Raw genomic sequence first — 19,850 nt, 5'->3', positions numbered from 1 at the left:
TGGTTTTTTTTTCATTGATGCAGGGGTGGACCAGGCCTTACCACAAGAACGTCGGACTCCTGTCACTCCGTCCTCTTCCTCCCGGTATCACCGCCGCAGGTCCTCAGGGTCACGGGATGAGCGCTACAGATCGGGTGAGTGCCACTGAAGACTCCAGAACTGGAATGAAAATTTCAAATTTCAAATCTGTTCCTTGCTTTTTGAAAAAGAAGTTTGTTGTGAGCTCGTGTAGTCTACAGTAGGGAACATTCATTGTGCGAATAGAGAGATGCTGTCCAAGCGTGCAGGGGTGGAGTTACAAAGCCAAGATTGATCTGGAATTGGACCTGGCAGTGAGTGTGAAGGGCTGCAAAAAAGCCTCCTACAGGCACATGAGTAAAAAAGGGAAGAATAGGGAACACATGATCCCACTGCTGAATGGGGTAGGAGATCAGGTGACAAAGGGCATGGAAAAAGCCAAGATAATTAATGTATCCTTTGCCTTGGTCTGTGCTGTTGATATTTGAGTTCTGGAAACCAAGGCATGTGAGACCCATGGGAAAGGCTTGAGCAATGACAACCTACCCTCTATGAAGGAGAATCAGGACAGGGACTATTGGAACAAACTGAACAAGTAGAAGTCTGTGGGACATGATAGGGATGCATCACTGACCAATGTGAGCACACTTTCAACTCCCCAAAAAGTTGCATCACTCGGGAGGTTTCTGCAGACTGAGAGAAAGCAAGTTCATTGCTGTCTTCAGGAGCAGCAAGAAATAGCACCTGGGAAACTACAGGCCAGCCAGACTCTTCTCAATCTCTTCAGCAGGTGGTAGAGCAAATAATGCTGGAAGCTCTTTTTAATCATATGAAGGACAAGGTGGTGATTTGGAGTAGACAGCATGGATTTACAAAGTTCTCTTAGTAGCTTGGTCAGTTCATGCTTGATCAGCCTAATGACCTTCTACAATGAGATGACTTCCCTGGAGGTTGAAGGAAGAGCAGTGGAAGTTGGATGCCTTGAATTTAGTGAGGTTTTTGACAGTGTCTGTCATAATATCCTCCTTGACAAACTGGTGAAATGTGGATTAGATAAGTGGACAGCGAGATGGTCTGAAAATTGGCTGAAATTGATTTCAGAGAATTGTGATCAGTGACACAAAGTCCAGCTGGACCCCAGTCTCTGATGGGTACTGTAGGGAGTGAATACTGTCTCCAGTACCCCTTAATAGCTTCATTAGTGACTTTGCAGGTGAGACAGGGCCCTCTTCACACACTGGCAGATGATACCAAATTGGAAGGAGCAGTTGATATAGCACACATGTGTATTGCCATTCAGAGGATGTGGGCAGCTCTGAAATTTCTTTACTCTTACCTTTGAAGGTGTAAACTGCATTTATTGCATGTACTACACCTTAACAGGGTGAAGGCTGGGTGTGCTCAGCTGTTTGAACTGCTCCAGGGGCTGCTGCAGTATGAGCATCCTTCTGAGACAGCAGCCTGAGGCCACAGACTGCTGCATCTGGTGCTGCCTCTCCTGCAGCTGCAGAATTAGGGAGCCATAGAGAGCAGCACCCACCAACCTTTGTGGCAGAGAGACCCTGGTGAGCTGAGAGTCACAAGCCAGAGCCTGATGGTTATGGAGGGTCTCGAGGAGAGTAAATTTGACTATGGAGGCTCTGGATTGTGTTTGAGAGATGCCTCTTGCTGGATGCAGTCAGACTCATTCAAATATGAAAAAAATAGATTTAAGCCTAAGAAAAAGCTTTTTTTCCTCCACTGGCACAGGTTGCCAAGAGAAATTGTGGTGTCTCCATTCTTGGAGCTATTAAAAGCCCTTCTGAATGTGGCCCCAAGCAGTGTGCTGTAGATGACCCTGCCTAGAGCAAGGAGTTGGACTGGATGGTCTCCAGAGGTTCCTGCTGACCTACTCCAGTCTGTGGTTCTGTGGCACAGCTGAATTTCACTGTACTGATTCTAGTTTGGTAATACTATAAGAAAAATATTTAATTTGCAGTATAGCAAGTTGGGAACATCATTATGCCCTAAATAGAAGCACTGATTAAAGGAAGATAAAATTAATTTCAGAGCTGAACAGAAGGGTAATAACTCATTTCCAAGTGAATGGGATCCAGCTTTCTCCGTGATACTGCTCCAGATATAACACAAAGTGAAGGAAGTGATTGGTTTAAAACTGGTTTATAATGGCTTCTCACAACAAGAAAGACATTGAGGTCTTGGAGTGTGTTCAGAGAAGGGCAGTGAAACTGCAAAGGGTTTGGAGCACAAGTCTTATGAGGAGCAGCTGAGGGACCTGGAGGTGTTTACTCTGAAGAAAAGGATGCTCTGGGGAGACCTAATCACTCTCTACAACTCCCTGGAAGGAAACTGGAGAAAGGTGGGGTTCAGCCTCTCCTCACAAGTAACAAGAGACAGGACAAGAGGAAATGGCCTCAGGTTGTGCCAGAGGAGGTTTAGATTGGATATTTGGAAAAATTTCTTCACCTGAAGAGTTGTCAACCATTGGAACAGGCTGCCCAGGGAAGAGGTGGAATGGCCATCCCTGAAAGTGTTCAGAAGGCATGTGGTTGTGGCACTTGGGGATGTGGTTGAGTAGTGAACACAGTGGTGCTGGGTGCATGGTTGGTCTGGATAATGTTGTCTTTTCCAACCTTAACAATATTGTGACTCCATAAAGGAAAAGTGAGCTCTGAAACTTCTTTGCTCCTTCCTTTGAAGGTGTAATTAGGCAGAATTAGGGAGCCATACACAGCAGCACCCACCGACCTTTGTGGCAGAGAGACCCTGGTGAGCTGAGAGTCACAAGCCAGGGTCTATGGAGGGTCTCAGGGAGAGTAAATCTGACTGTGGAGGCTCTGGATTGTGTTTGAGAGATGGCTCTTGCTGGATGCAGTCAGACTCATTGTGCTGACACAACTGGAAAATTGTGGAGAACTCCTTATTAAACCTTTTGTAACATATCTCTGGTTCGTTCCATTAGTCAAAGAGCTTGCCAGTCCCATTTGTAGGAAAATTAAATGATAAATGTGGCAGAGAAAGTTCATGTGTGTCCAGACCATTCTGACAAATTTTTAAAACTCCCTTCTCCCTTCAGAAACCCTGGGTTCATACTGTAGATGTTGCCAGTTTTTTTGTTGAATAATGGTTGTGGTATCTGCATAATAATTCCTTGATACATAAGCTCCTAGAAGCTTCTCCAACATTACACTATAAATGGTCTGATTTCTACCCAGTTTTTAAATAGGTAAAAAAATACTATTCCTGAACTTGTCTAATTTGTGGGCGTTCAACACATGGTCCTGAAATCTCCAAGCTGTGACTCTCCAGAGCAGTTCTGTTAAAAACATGAGCATTTGACTGTGAGTTGAAAGTCTGCTTGAGCTGTGTTTGGCATTTGTACATGAAGATGTTGAGTCAGTTTGGGGATGGGCAAAAGGAGACATGAGTCAGTTTGGAGATGGGCAAAAGGAGACATCCTGCATATCTTCATTGTGTGCTCTTCTGAGACCCCAGGAGTGCTCTGAGTTGGTGTTGCTGCCTCTTGGTTTCAGCTGCTGCCTTAAAAGGAAGGCATTTGTTCAGTGAAATGGTACATGAGGTCCTGTCTTAGGGATGGGGTAAGTTGTAATTTTATATATATATATATACATACATACATATATATATATATAAAATAAAGGCACAAACTTCATTGCTGAGAAGAAAAGTAAGGAATTCAGTGTAAAGGGCTATTATTAGTGCAGGAGTCTCACTTTAGGAGAGTCAGGACTATACTGTAAATTCAGATCTTGCTGCTCTGAAAATGTCCTCAGTGTTAAAACTGAGAAGCTTGACAGTATTTTGGGACTTCTGGCAAGGCTTTGAATTCCTAGCTTGGTTGCTGTATAGCATGACTCCTCAGCAAGGCAACAAGCTCTCCAGCAAACTGTTCTGAACAACTCCTGCATCTTCCCTCACTCAAAAGAAACCCAAATGTAGCAAATTTCAGTGAGAGTAAATGTAGGTATACATTTCAATTTTTAAAAGTTATCAGATCATCTTCAAATTTTCTTTCAGAGGAGCTTTGCTAAGGTACAGTACAATGTTCCACCCTGGGCAAAAGAAACAAACAAACAACGCTGAACTATGTCCTCCCCTTCTATGTACTACCCCTGTGAGATCAGAAGTCTGTTTCTTTCTTGCTTTCTTAATTACTCAATTATTACTGTAGGTTGCAAACTTGCAAGTCAGATTCCATTCTGGTTATCATGTTTTCAGATTCAGATTTGCTTCAGGTAGAAGTCTTTGTTTGGCTTGTTGTTTTGCTGTGCTTAATACTTCAGCATCTCTGCTCTGATCACATTGTGATTGTTAGATCCTAGCTGTTACCCAGATTGAGTGTTTGTTATCATATTTGGCACATCTACTTGGAAAAACCCAAAACAAAATGAATACACACTCTTCAACCAATAAGGAATTCACATCTAGGAAAACACTTCCCTTCCGTAGTGTTTTTGCACAGTTTATTTCAATTAACATCTGCAAATAAATTTCCCATTCCAACTGATCAAAGTCCTTTTCTGTCTCTTCTTGGTAAGGTTTTCCTAATTGGAAGTCTAAGAATACGAAAGTCATCCAGTTCTCCTTCCATGCCTTTGCTTTTTATGTGGATTTAGATGTCAGCAAAGATTGTTAATGAACTCTCTTTGGAGACTCAAAATCATTGCTGCCACTAATACCACCTTCAACTCTTTCTCTTGTATTATGCAAAATGTCAAACTGTGACATTTTTAATCCTTACCTGTTTTCTTACTTCAATCTTTATTATTATTATTATTTCATTAATGTTGTAACCAAAATTTTCAGCACTATAATTTCAAACACCAGCTTTCTATGATTTTATCTTCTAAATAAAATTGACACTTCAGATTGTGGACACTATTTTTTTCCCTAAATGTTCCTGGGATATTTTTTGTTTCAAGATAATTGGATTTTAGAATTCAGCCTGCACTGGAAATTTAGTCTAATTCTTTAAAACCAAAAAGGTTTAAAATTTCCTGGCTGCTTCTTTTTGTGCAGGAAAGGAGCCTGAAACCACAGTGTTTCAAAATGTCAGCTTTGATCATTTTTCAGATGTCTAAAGAAATAGAAAATGCTATAAAGTGTAGTAACTGAATTAGTGCAGGGTGAAGCGATATTATTTACTTTATACAAATGTAGTGAATAGTTTAGCTGGTATTAATCCAAAAGCATTCCTTGATTTGTTTGCTACTGATTTAAAAAAAAAATCTCAGTATTTCCACATTTGGAAACAGTATTTGGAAAGGTTTGTCAAGTGTAGATCATGGCAATGTTTTTATCTTAGCAACTGCCATTACTTGTGCTATAACATTATCCGGGGGCTCGAGATGACACTGAAGCCAAATGGTGCTGCAGGCTGGATCAGAAACTTTTGCCAAGAGGCTTTTCTGGCCCAGTGGATTTTCAGGCAGGAAAGCTCAGGCAGAGGAATGCTGGCTTGCCCAGCACTCTGCATGTGGAATAGATGTCAGCACTGGGCTTGGTCTGCTGATGGGACTGCAGAGTCAGGCTCAGGCTGGAGCACGAGTGAATGATGGACATGTAGATGTAGCTGCGGTTGGCCATACAGCTTTTGTTTCCTTGGTGCCATTTAGGAGCTTGGTTTCTTGGGTACTTTTGGAAGCTGCAGATCTGTGGATTTGGAATAGTGTGTTGAGATAAGGAGATGGGAACTATGTGGTGGATTATGCAAGGGGGTAGCCTGAACAGCCCAGCTTTCACACTGCTGCCATGCTCTCTGAATGAGCTGACTCAGCTGAAGGCTGACATTTTCAGAGGCTCTTGTCCCTCCACACTGTCACTGGGGCCCTGTTTGTTCACTGGTGGCAGTGGCTGCATTCTGCTCTTGCTAACACGGAAAACCCTCACAGGAGAATCTGAAGTTTCTGCCACCATTATTTAAAATGCCATCATATCAGCTGTTTTGCTTTTGGCAGAATGCTCTTTTTGGTGCTTAAAAACCCCCTGCAGTGTAGCCCTGTGGTGACCATCCTGCCTAGCTTGGCCCTTGCCTGTGGCTGCCGTGGTGGCCGGAGCTGAGCTGGGCTCTGCTGCCACGTAAAGGCTGCAGTGCAGTACAGCAGCAGCTGCTGGGGCCCTGCCAGTGACAGAGCCCTGGGCAACTGGGCAGCTCCTTGGCATCAGAAATTGTGCTCTTGGTCACCATAAATCTCCCCAGTTCTTTGTTTCCCAGCCTGTCACGGTCTGTGGGGTTCAGAGAGCAGCTCCCCCTCAGAGACCTTCAGCGGCTTTCAGGAGAACAAGTGGGTTCTCCTCTCTCAGCTGGGGTCAAAACACAAGGAGCTGAAACACCAGGTCCTTTCCAACTTCCATTTTCCCAAAAGGACACCCTGTGGCCTTTAGATAAGGTCAAAGCAAGAAGCTTTAGTTCTCCATCCCAATGCTGAAAACCAGAGCACCTTCTCGTGTGCCAGGACCTGGCTTTTACTGTTTCCACACTTGTCAGTAATATAAAACCCACCTAAAACCAGAATGGATAACAGAAAAAATGTGCACCAATAAAATTCAAAAGCTAAAAAAAGAGCAGCAATAATTGCTAGGGAATGTGGTGTAATATATTGAAAGGCACATGGATGTGTTGGGCAAGAGATAGTGTCTCTATGGTTTCTACTGCACCAGAATTCTCCTCTGATGAGATAAGGATGGGACAAATGGGTTGGACCAAGGTTATCAAGTCTCTTGTTTCTCATGAGCTTTGTCATAGGCCTTAAAGATGACCAGAGCACTGCCTGGAGCAGTGTAATTCTTAAGAGAAGTGAGACCAATGAGCTCTAAAAATGGAGTTTTCCAGATGTCAGGAATGATGTGGGAAGTAGCAGCATAAGTGGAATTGTGCTGCCTCTGTGTCTGGAGGTTCATGGTGTCCTAGAAGTAAGACCAGCAAGAGAGAGCACATGCACTAAATGGACTCAGGGGACAGGTTTTAAAGGCACAGCAGCAGGTGAGCCCAGAGCTGAGAGCTCAGAAATGGAGAGTTTTGAGAAATGCCATTTGTGGAATCAGCGTCTCTCAGCTGGTAGCACGGAGGAAGGGTGGGGGCTGTAGGGTGGCTGTGGTACCTGCACTCCCAGCTGGGAGTACCTCCCTTCTGGCACTCTTCTGGTGTTTTTTTCCCCATAATTGGGGTGGTGGAGGTGAGAACGAAAAAATTGGTCTGGTACAGCATCCTTGGACAGCTGCCAGCCCCCATCCTGGAGATCCCACCACTGCAGGGAGCAGCCCATTTACCAAGTGCACTCAGTACTCCTTTTAAAAGACATCTTAGCATAGGAGATACTTGGAGGTACTGCCAAAACAAATGCACCCTAACTACACCTCTCACAGCTCAAACTCCTGAGCCACCTTTCCCACTCTGGTCTTCAAAGGGGAAAAGACAGAATAATTTATACTGAGCATGAAATTGTTAAACTTCAAAACAAATCATCCCAGGCCAGGTTTGAGGCTCATTTGAAATATGATAATTAGGAGTGAAAGAACGTTCCCTGTAGACCCAAGTTCTGGAGATGCTGGCGCCAGACCTGTCTTAGCTGAGCTGCTCTGCTCTAGGAGCTTCAGTACCTGCCTCACCATGTATTTGTTCTCATTTACTACGAGGTAGGTGTGTGCATGAACCCTAACAAAGGCTGGTCACATTTTGGGTCTTTACAGCTTACCTCATGGTGATTTGAAAATATACAGGTAACTTATATTTTGTGATTTTGAAAAGATGTTCAAGATCTCTTTCTGCAATCCTGCCAGAACTGACAAAAAATAATTACACTATGACATTATGAGAGTTGTGCATGCTAAAGGATGGAATGGGAAGATTTGAGGAATCATTTTTACTGAACCTTCATCATTTATCATTTCTCCAAAGAACAAGGAGAAGGGAAATATATTTAATGTGCTGTATATTAAAATGGGACTGCATATAAATGATCATGTGACTGATCATAAAACAAATAATATTTTATCCCTAAATTTGTAGAAGTTAATTTGAAATACTTACTTGTAGAAGTTAATACTTGCTTGTAGAAGTTAATTTGAAAATCATTAACCTAGCTGTAAACAGACTTATTCAGAAATTAATTAATCTCCTATCTGATTTAGCTTGCTTACAAATTTCAAGTCACAACTCAATCAGGACAAAAAAAGAAGTTGAAGAAAAATGCTGGCAAATATGTAATTTATATGACCACATCCTTGCTTTTGACCCAACAGAAAAAGTTTGTGAGGATAAGTACAGAGCTCTTGAGAAAAATTATTTGAGGATCTCTGGAGAGAAACAAATATAAAGTAGTTTAGTTCAGATTGCATAGTAAGGGGGCCTGAGATGAGATCACTGTGTGAAGCTGACTTCCAGAGTGCATTACAAATGGGATAATAAATAAATGGAGGGATGGAAATTATTAGTGCGAGACCTGCATGTTGGGGTTTTATTTCACTATGAGTACAGTTAATACAATTTTAAAACTCAGAGTTTTGAGAAAAACATTTTCAAATTAACTTTTTTATAATACCTGAAGAATCCAAATTAAAGCAAAAACTATACAAGACCAGCTGTGGAGTCACAGAGTTCAATCTGTTGTTTTGGTGTCCTCTGTTTGCAGCGTGTGAGCTCTGTGCTTCATATCCTGCCCATACAGCTTTCCCAGCCACGTGTTCAGCTCCTCTCTTCCTTCCACCCAGAATTATGGATTATTGCTGTGCCAGCCAAAGTGGGAGATGACAGCCATGCTTCTCTTCCTTAGAGTTTAGTTTTCTGACCATGTGAGGACATACCAAGCACCTGGTTTGTGCATGTGTGCAGCAGGTGGGGATGGAGGATGCTCAGGAGGTGCTCAGCATTGGCTGAAGGATGGCACAGCCCTTCAGGGAGTGCAAGGAGCACCCCCAGCAGGGCTTGTTGGCTGCAGCATCCTGAAAAGCCAAGCCTTTTGCAGTGGCACATTCATGGGAATGCACATCTTTTCTAAAGCACTGACTTTTAACAGCCAGAAATGGTACAGATCAACAAAACTCAGGCCCAAATTTATGAAAAGACAGCAGAAGTTTCCCTTGCATCTCCACATATCCCCAGTTCCCAGTAAAGCCAGAGGCCTAGTATAAATATTAGCTTAAATATCCCAAAGGCAGAAACTTGCACACATAAGTTTTTTTTTGAAAGGTAAGCAACAGTTTATTTCTGTTAGTAACCTCCACAGCCCTCCTATAAATGAGAATCATCTTAGAGCAGCTGTTCTTGCATTCAATCATGTGCTGACTGTTGTGAACGCCATATTTCAGAATTAATAGCACACCTGCTTCCAGATGGAGAGAAATTAGGTGTCACACTGTTTGGGCCATGTGCTTTCCTATCTTAATACCCAGAGAGATTGTGAAAGTATTCTGAGACTGCTTCATTATAGCATCACCCCCAGCAAAGATCTGTTTTTATATGGACTCACTTTCGCATTCCCAGGGGTGAGATGATTTCCAAGGGACTGGTCTGTGTTGGATGAGCACAGCAGAATTTTTTTGAAATCACTTGCCCTAATTCTGTCTGAAAATAACCCAGTGATGTCAGCCAGGACAATGAAAAGTCAAAACCCAACTGTAATCTGTTCTGATGATACCACATTTACCATATTTCACCGTATTTAGCATGTCCTGATTGCATTTCCAATAAATGTAGCGACCAAGTTATCTCTATTCAGAGTATTTACAGGCTGCTTATTAGGAAATGAATTCTCAGTGTTTCCTTTGTCTCCATGGTAGCTCTGACAAAGGTCTGATTAAACTCAGAAGCAACTTTCATGCTTTCAACTACTGGTTTCCTGTAAGACAGCAATTACCAACCTTCTCTCTGTATAATTACTTAGCATACAATTGCTATACTTACCATTGTCTTGTCCAGAATTTTCAGCAGAAATTCACCTTTGATAATGCTATTTTCTTATAGTATCAGCTGTTTCCTTGTAATAACTAGAAATTGTTTTGATAATTCTGTTGCACTCTGTGTTGATGCAGCAGAAAATGGCCTTGCTCCCATTGGCTCCTCTGTCTGTTCTTCCAGCTGTTTTCCTTGATGCCATCCCAGATGCTTGCTTCCCTATGACAGAGATTTATTTGTGGTTTTACTTATTTGTTAAATGTCTGACTTCAGGGCTGATCCTCTACTGCAATATAAATGAGACATAACTAGGTATTATATGTACCTAAATAACCTCTAATTAAAAATCCTTTGGTATTCTCACCTCATTAGAGCAGGGCATCAGCCTTCTTGATCCTGATAATCTGCCATTCTCTGAGTGAGTTAGTTGTGTTTGAAGGCTATCCTGTAACAAGCAAGGAGTCTAAATCTTCTCAGGGCTTAGGCCTGTTTTACTCCCAGTTGTGTCATCCATCATGTTACCAGGAATTGGCTGCTAATGCAGAGGAATAAAGATTGTTGCCAATGGCTAGCTCAAAACAAGAAAAAGAAAAAAAAGAGTTCAGGGGAGAGGAATGAGAATTGGAATTACATGAGCCAAAAGGAAGAAACAGAAGGAATGGATGGATTCAGATGACAACTAGGTTTATCTCCAGGCAGTTTTATTCTTTCAGGAGCACATTCCCTGAAAGGAGGGATTGAGGTAGTACCATTACCTCACAACAGGCAAGCCAGGCTGCAGAAGATGGTAGGGACTCTGTTAGGTAATTCTGCATCTGTACAGAAAAAATTAGGCAACAGCTTGTTTTTTCATATTTGTGTTTCTTAAACTGCTGGTGATTGCGTATGAAGGCTTTATCATTCCTGGGAAACTGAAAACATGAGCAAAACTAGAAGAAGGAATATATTTTATCAGAAACAGAGGCAGAAACAGATTCTAAAATCTTGATTCTAGTAATGCACAACTCCTGTCTACAGCCAGTTTAATTTCTTGTCTCAAGAAGAGAGAGGGCTGCGTGGTAAATGAGATGCAGGAGAACTGCTTGACACACAATGGCAAGAACTGATTTAAGTACAAAAGAAGATAATGTTGTTCTTTTGTGTGCTGAGGCATTTTGTGCAAGGGCTGTGAGGAACAGTTTTATAATGTGGAATTTGTTAATGCAGCTGTTGCTGGCCATGGGAGGAGCACCCTGTTCTGTGATCTGTGCAGAGCTCATACCCAGATCCCTGATCTCTGAGGAGGCACTGCTTTGCTTACAGTATTTTGAGTGTTTGACATGCCTATGGAGCAAATGCAGCTAATAGTGAATAAAGGAAGCTGCTGAGGCAAGTTAAACTTATGTAGGGGAAAAAAACCCCTAATAAGCCTTTGAGGAAGAATGCAACTGTAATTTGTTGAATAGGTTTTTGTTCTTTTAAAATAGAAGATCTAAAGAAAAGAGAGCAAGTTCATTTGCTAAAAGCTGCAAAAGTCTTTAGGAGGACTAGGAATTTGCAGTACATTTCAAGTGTCTCAGTTGCAATTCAGAGCTTTAAAGGACACTCTCTCTGGCCCAAGTAAGGAATGGAGCATCCCTGTTCATGGGTGGAAGGGATGGGTGAGTCAGGATTATGCTCCATGCCAAATGAGAATGCACTCTTTGGAAGAGTGCTCTTCTAGCAGCTATAGAGAAACATGAAATGCTGCAGCAGGGCTCCACATGTGGAGCAGGAAATGGCTGGCCTTGTTCAAAACACAACAATTGTTTTTTGCTTCAGGAAAAGAAGACTGATTTGCTTGTGGAGACAGCTGAACCTAAAACGATCATACATACTGCCTTCCCTAAAGGAAATGAGTAGGAGAGGGCAGCTTGTCATAGAGGGAAGTCTCTGCTTGTTCTAAGTATGCATGTATTTGTGCAAGGAGGAGAGAAAGTATCTTCCCCAAAAAAGGCTTCATGAAAAGTTCCAAAGAGACTCATATTATCCCAGAGCCAGTTAAAACCATCCAGCTCAACTTCTGACTAAATAAAAATTTGTAGTGTTCCCCCAAAAAAGATTTCAGGACAGCATATGGAATAAATGCTTAAAGAACACGGTGAACAAGGAGTCAAAAATATCAGCAGTCTGAAATTATTGTGTTTATAGTGTTTATTTCTGTATTTCTGGGCATTACTATTTGACCTTTGACCACAGCCCACCTATCAGCAGTGAATACAGCTCTGTCCCTATCTTCTGTCACTCAGTCACCCCATTTGAGGAGGGTGTCCCTAGCAAGCTGTGTCTGTGCAGTAATGTCTGTTTCAGTGGGGTTGGCTTTTTTTTGCAAGCCTTTCCAGTCAGGCCAGGAGCACACCATTGTGCCAAGTTATGAGACAAACCAGATGAAAAGAGTGACTGCACTCAGCAGACACCTCCCAGGAAAGCTGGGCAATTCATCTGCTGATGGCATGAGGAATTTGCAGCAGTGCAGAGTTTCTGCTTATGGAGCTCATTGGCCAAAGCCATAGGTCATCACTCTGGAAGTCTGAACTTGCAGACCCTCATTCTCTGTGCCAGTTTTAACTTCTCTGCCCTTGGTTTTGAGACCTCATCTCCTGTATAGGAACAGATCATTAGGTCTTTGAAAGGAAATTTTCTACCACCGGCTTGTTTTTACAGTTCCACTTCCTTTCTATTTCACTTACTGACTTTATTCCCAAAAGTATGGTTGCCCTTTCTGTCCTGTCATAGAAAGTAAAGGAAGAGAATAAACAAGTAAAAATGCTTGAATGCAACAGGGAGAAGACGGGACAGAGCTGTTGCGTCTGCAGTTTGCAGCCCATAAGAAACGTGTCAGGTTGAATGCTGAACACCAGGCTGATTGGTGTTAAGCAATGAGCACAAGTTAAAGAGTGAGCTTTCCCAAGCTTGGTGCTTTGCTCTTTCCCATTTATTGATTCTTTGAGTACAAACACACAAATTGGATTCAATGTGTGGTTGGCCAAGCTAAAACAGTGAAGGACCACTGTGCCTTACTTCCTACTACTGTAGACAGAAGTAATGATATTTTACTCTATGCTCTAGATTTTCTGTAAGACATTCTTGTGGAAGAAGCCAGGTGGGAAGAGTAAAATGATTTTTTTACCTACAGGAGAGCTTTGAAGGGTCAGGATGTGGTGTCATTTTATCAGCTATAACAGTGTAGTTAGAATGTCACATGAAAGAACATTTCACCTGAAAGCATGATTTTTCCACTTAGAAAAAGCCTTCCACTCAGAAGGCTTGAGTGCAATTACATCAAGGTATATTTCTGTTTGAAACTCTATCAGAAGTTTATAGTAGGTAAGAAATTACAACAAGCAACGCTATAAAGAAAGACAGAAGAAGTGTTCTTTTAATGATTTTTTAATGCAGGCATTTCTGTGTGTTGTTTCTAGACCAAGTTTTCATACTTGAACGATTTTTTCAGGAAAAATTAATGAGAAAACTGTACTTTATAGCAATACTAAATCACAGTATGAATTCAGTTAGTTTGAGCATGCCAGGATAGATTGAGAAGGAATTCAGACATTTCTATCAGACCTGCAAGACAGGGGCATCATCCTACCAGAGATTGTTTGAAGTTCTAATGTGATGTTCCTGCTGATGCTGTGTGTGGTGTGTGAATACAAACTGCTTTGTGATGATGAGATCTGGGGGGATAGCAGTTTCCTGTCCCAAAGGAACTTGGATATGTCTTCTTACTTTGCCCCAGTGTGCATCTCAAATGTGGTTTTCTTTCTTTAGAGAACAAGGAGCATCCAGTTCCTGTTGTATAAATTCCTGTTGCAAGTCTCCTTGTGTTTTTTCAGTAGCTGTTAGGGACAGCTTTGAGGAAGCAGTGAATTACATACAATAGGATGGACACCATGGCCCATCTTTGACCCAGGTAAAGGGAAAGAGCTACCCTACTCCTGTTCAAATTCATGAGAAGCAGAGTACCAGGGATACTGGTGATGATTGTATGTTTCAACTTGGGTTTAAATCCATGCTTCATGAAAGTACAGTAAGAGATTATTCGTTGCATTTTGGTTTATATTCCTTGTGCTACATAAGCAAAGTTGGTTTGTAGACCAGAAAAGCAAAGTATGTGTATGCAAAGTGCATATCTGAAGCTGATATTTGGTGGGAACAAACCTCCTTACTGTTTCTGTCTTGCTGTGGTTACAGGATAGATATTGTAACCCATGAGTTGCTCTCAAATGTAATTCTGAAGTGTCAGTCTGGCTTTCCCTCACCTCTCTGATTTCTCAATATTTGGGTCTTGGTCTTGAGGCATGAAGGGCTTGAAGACTGTTCTTAGCTTAGCCAAGTCGCCCTCTGTACAAGGCTGTCCAGACAGGTTAAGAGCATCTTCAGAACCCACCAACAGGCTTTCATTCAAAAGGAAGAACATACATTCTATATCAATTGTTATTAATTCTCTACCCAATCCTTAGCCATTCTTTACATGCCTAGAGAAACTTTGTTGAGCCAAGAGTTTTATTCCTGATAGAGAACATTGTGAAAAGATTCTTCACCCAAGCTTGACTGTTTATGCTTCATTTTACTCCTCTCACCTTAAAACCCTGTAAATTCTTGTTGATGCTCCCTGGACCATCTCTGGATTATCTGTCCTCAGCATTTTCTAGATATGTGTCCAAGAGTTTTTTGGTAGCCTTCATAACCTGAGTAATGCCTTCTAAATATTTGAGCTTGCAGGCTGGGCAGGGAGCAGGTGTGTATGTTCCTTCTTCCCAGTCAGCTTCCCTCTTGTTTATTCAGAGTTTCTTGTCTTTGACATTGTTTTGCTTTCCTGTGAGGTTTTGGGTTTGGTTTTTTTTTAGCTATCTATAGTGTGGTTTATTCCATGGTAGCCCATTACAAATAAACACATCAAGAATGTGCCTTATTAGGAAAACAATTCAATTCCTGGACTCCTGTGGACTCATTTGAAAATTAAAACCCTGCAGAGTGTTTTTAATTAAGCTGATGAGTCTACCTTCTTATATCAAAACAGCATCAAAAAGGAAATCAAAGAATTCACAAGTTCTGATTCAGCATCCAGCTGTCACTAAGCATTTTAATGATTTTCTGTCAGCTGTCCTCCTTTAAAAATTTTTGGCAGAATTTCTTCTCCCTCCTGACGCAGTTAAAACACAGTTCTATGTACAATAATGTACAAATAGTCCCTCCTGTTTTGATCAGCAAAATTTATTTTCTTCCAATTTTTTTCCAAAAATTACTGTACAGTGTTGGTTTGTTGAGCTTTTTTAAAGGTTTTTTTTTGGGTTTTTTTTTTTTTTTTTTTTTTTTACTACTTGATATCTTTTTGCTGTCCTTTGAAGGAAAATCAAGAATTTTCCCTCTTTAACAGATAAGAAACTATTAGGGAGCATGTTCAGTCCTGTGTACCTTATTGACATTGGTGTGAAGTGAGCAGGTAGGAATTTATCTTGGGGTCATGCTGTTAGGTAAGACTTAGATTCTTTATTTTCATAGTGTGATACTTTTCACATAAATTTTCTGATACTTTTCACATAAACTTTTCATCAGTTTTTAATTATAAGAAAGACTTTAAACTTTCTGCTTAAAAATAATGACTTGACAGGAGAGAAATTGTTCTCTGTGTTGATGATAGCATTGGTTCTTCCTTCATTTTCATCCATCAGCTGCATGGCTCTTTTATCTTTTGAGAACACTTTTCCAGCTTTGCTGTTTGCTTTTCTTTGCTGATATTCTCATCCTCTTCATGGTTTAAAACAAAAGAAAAGAAAGCAACTCACAGAAGCAGCTGGTAATTGTGCCTTTTTTTACTCTTCCCTGTTCTACTTCTACTGAGAGGTGCTTAAACCCTGGCAGAAGATAGGAAACACCATTATTGGAAATGAGACACTGCAGCTTATTAGCAGCTTATCATCTAATGCTTCTAGTCATCCTTCCAGGTTGTTACTCACAAATTACATAAATGTGATTCAACCAACGCTTCTTTAAATAAGGATATATATATATATATACCTATATATACATATATATATATACACACACATAAATATAGATACTCTTCTCTTTCCTGTTGCTTTTCTTGGGGCACATTGCCTGTTCAGAGCTGCCACCACGTCCATACAGGAGTAGGATAATGACAGTGTGCTGCCAACCCAGCCTGTGAGGGTGGTCTTCCAGAAGATGCAGCAGCAGCAGAAGTGGGATCACCCTGGATTAGACCTGATTTACTGTGCTCCTGAGCCACAAATAGGAGCAACTAAACCATGTACACAAATTGCTGTATTTTCTACAGCTGGCCAGTGTCAGCTGCTTAAAAGGCAAGATGTCAGATGGTGTGGCAACTTCTTTACTCACAAGGAACTCCTGTTGGCTGCCATGTCCTTTGCATACACTCACCTCATGTGAATATATGTCCTAATTCCATTGAAATATGCAAACAGTGCAAGGTAGTAAACTAAAAGCAGATTTATTTCAATGTGTAGTTATGGTAATAATTAAAGAATGGTGCTTAAAACAAAGTCATTATCAAAAAGTCACTCATATATTTTAGACATGATAGATGGGCTTTTTCAAATTTTGGGAGGCAGGCAGCTATAAATCCATGGGAAAGGTAGAGAAGCTGTTCACCTCCCCAAGGAGAAGGGAGCTGTTGGGTACTGTGGAGTGGGCTGGTATGAGCTGTGTGCAGCACCTGCCTGCAAAGCACCAGATCTGTGCTTAGGGTGTTTTTTTCCTCATTCCACCTCAGGCCCGCCCTACATAGTACTTACTTTTCTGTGAATAATGCCAAGTGACAGTGGCAGGAGAAGGGTTTGGGAATGAGGGACCTGTTGCCATTTCTGTTGTGTCATTTTACATACCTTTTACCCGTCAAGAAAATGTTCTTGTTTACTTACTCTGTGTGACTTATCTGTAAATTGGAAACCTTATCCATTTAAAAAATGGGCACTGTTAATACACCACAGTTCCACTGAAAACAGCAATGGTCACTGAAGTAGCAGCTCCAGGTTAAATAAAGGTTTGCCCTGGGGAAGTGATGTTCCTGCTCTTCAAATACTGCAGCACTGTTCTGGGAATATCATACAGCTCAAAGGGCTTGTTTGTTAGTACAGCACTTTTCACTGTGGCTGCTTTTTCTGCAGAGGAGAACTCCAGCAGTTCCTCTGAGATGCTGTGTGTTCCTGACCTCCCATCACGGGATGTGCCTTGTCAGCCCAGCTGGCACAGGCACAGGCTGTGCCAGGTCTGCTGGATGCACAGAGAACAGCTCCTTCCTGTCTAACTCTGGTTTCACACCTCTTTCCTTGCAGATGTCCACACAGAAGCAGTGCAGGCAGCCCTTGCTAAACATAAAGAAAGGAAAATGGCAGTGCCCATGCCCTCAAAACGACGTTCATTGGTGGTGCAAACATCAATGGATGCCTACACACCTCCAGGTGAGTATCTCTCTATTTTTATGTGAATTTTAAAAGTGGCTCTTTGTGCTGCTATGAACTCCTAATCTGTCAGCATAGACAGTAATGGAAATGTCATTTGATGCACACTGAGCTTAACTGAGGTGTGTTTGAAGAGAAGGTGAACTGAGTAGTGGAAAAGTCAACAGGGACAGTTCACATGATTGCTTTGCCCTTGGTGATACCTTAGTTTGCACTGGTCCTTTTGGGCTGACAAGGACCTAACTATGGCCCACTTGTTATATTTTATGGCAGTCTAAGTTCCTTTCACTTTTCTGGTTTATTCCCTAACAATGTCATGTAACATCTTAGCAATTAGTTGTGCTGTTCATTTTCAAGTTTATCTGCTTTTTTATCTACTAGACTGTGAAAACACCCCATATCTCATGCTTCTCATACTCACTGAATCTGACTGAGACTCCCATTTCACTGAGGACTGGACTTTGTACAATTGGAAAAGTGTCTCACACACTTTGTGGAGTGAGCTTGGGAAAGTTTTTTTTTAATATTCTCTGCTGGCTGGAGATTTTCAGAAGATTCTGTGTTTAACATTATAAAGGAAGACTTTAATTATCTCACTTTTTTTTGTACAATAATACACAAGCCATGACCTTAGAGCAGGAGAAGTGCACAGTTAGCAGCTGACTTAGTTTCAGGGCTTTCAGTGCTGCACTTTTCTCATTATGTTTGCCTACCTTCCTGAGATTTTCTTCATGCTACTTTCCTGAGATTTTTTATGTGAATATGAGTTATTTCTATTAAGAAAACCCCAAAGCACTGCAAGCTAACAAGCTGTTTTTAATTACTAGATACTTCTTCTGGTTCAGAAGATGAAGGCTCCGTCCAGGGTGACTCCCAGGGAACTCCCACCTCCAGCCAGGGGAGCATAAACATGGAACATTGGATCAGTCAAGCGATCCATGGCTCTACCACATCAACCACTTCCTCCTCCTCCACACAAAGTGGAGGCAGTGGTGCTGCACACAGACTAGCTGATGTTATGGCTCAAACACATATAGGTCAGTATACAGGTGTGTTGAGTGTGTCCAGTTTAACATGAATTTGACTCTCACATTCAGCTGATGCTGCTATGTGAAGTCTTACAAAAGTCTTTCTTGTGCTTTTTACTTTTTAATATTGCTATATATTACATGGAGAAAAAGTCCTACTTTCCTATTTCAGGAGGGGAAAAAAATAGCAGTTTAGATTTGGGGGTAAGCTTATGTTGTGGCAAATAGGGTCTAGCTATTGGTTCCAAATACCTTAAAATGTACAGTTGCATGACTTCCATTACTTAGCACTATAAAGGTCTCTGTAGGATTCATCAGTAAGGAAAATCAGTGCATGCATCATTAGGGATTGCTTGCATATGAGTTTCCCCCACTGCTGCACCACTTTAATTACATAGCTTGAGTGATTTTTGATAATTCTGTTAACAGTAGTCCTCTCAAACATATTTTTTCTGCCCTTAATTGAATTTAGAATACTTGAACTGGGATATCTAGCGATTGTACTCTGTGGGAGGGACCATTATACAGCTTCAGAGAAGGGAGCTGTTATTATTAATAGCTTGTTTATTTCCTTTATAAAGATGCTAGGAAGTCAATGTTTTCTTTCTATTAGGGCTAAGCTTCACAGACATTATTTCTGAATATTGTGCCATTGACACTGGTCTTCATTAACATGAGGCAGCTGTTTGACTGGATATGTGGAAAGCAAGGCTTGGTTTCCATTCACTCTTTAGCTGCTTATCATACAAGGCCTTTGCTTTGTGTATGTTCTTGCTGGGGTGTGTATTTTGGGCTCTCACTAAAAATCTGTTGCAGTCTTTGTTGGAACAGATAAAGCAATGTTACTACTGTCTTACTACAGTTTTTTGTGACTGTTCTTCAGCTGACATTTCCTTTTCAGGTACATGTCATGAGATACATGAAAGCATCTGCAGTGTTCATGATTTTATGTGCTGGAATGGGAGTACATATCCCTTGGGTTTTGCTATGAGTACAGCTTGATGTAACACCTGTATTTTCAGTAATCCTCCCATCATGATCCAGAATGGCTGAATTGCAGTCAGGGGGAGAACTTGTATTGTATTCATAAATTCATGCTAAATGAATGCTTAGAATCTTGTTTTAGAAACAGATACATTGGGAACACGTTAATCATTGCATTTGATTATTTTCTATGACTTCATCCTGAAATGCTACAGGAAATTATAGCATAGAGTATTAAATTTATCCAAACTCTGAAAGGTTGCATTACTCATACACAAAGTCTTAATGTGTCTTTAAATATAGCTTCTTTATAATTTGACATTTTAGTAATTTTAAATCTGGCACAGTAAGTCTTTTATAATCACTGAGTTTGTGGTAAATAATACAGCATTTATAGAGCTAAATTAAGATGGCACTATTCTGCAGAAGAGGGAAACTACTGTT

At 41.1% G+C, this 19,850-nt stretch overlaps 1 protein-coding gene across 5 annotated transcripts in view; it reads left to right on the top strand.

Annotated features, from left to right (window-relative positions):
- The window catches only part of DIP2C (disco interacting protein 2 homolog C), a 310,694-nt gene that overhangs the window by 177,220 nt on the left and 113,624 nt on the right, over window positions 1–19,850 (top strand). For all 5 annotated transcript variants that reach the window (XM_030943865.1, XM_030943864.1, XM_030943862.1 and 2 more), the window contains 3 exons: window positions 24–134; window positions 17,269–17,394; window positions 18,222–18,431. In XM_030943865.1, coding sequence (XP_030799725.1) covers window positions 24–134; window positions 17,269–17,394; window positions 18,222–18,431 — 447 coding nt within the window. The remainder of the gene's footprint in view (window positions 1–23; window positions 135–17,268; window positions 17,395–18,221; window positions 18,432–19,850) is intronic.

The sequence above is a fragment of the Camarhynchus parvulus genome, chromosome 2, assembly GCF_901933205.1.
Source record: "Camarhynchus parvulus chromosome 2, STF_HiC, whole genome shotgun sequence".
NCBI classification, from domain to species: Eukaryota; Metazoa; Chordata; class Aves; order Passeriformes; family Thraupidae; genus Camarhynchus; species Camarhynchus parvulus.
The sequence above is the reverse complement of the archived record's forward strand: the minus strand, read 5'-3'. Positions and strand labels throughout refer to the sequence as shown.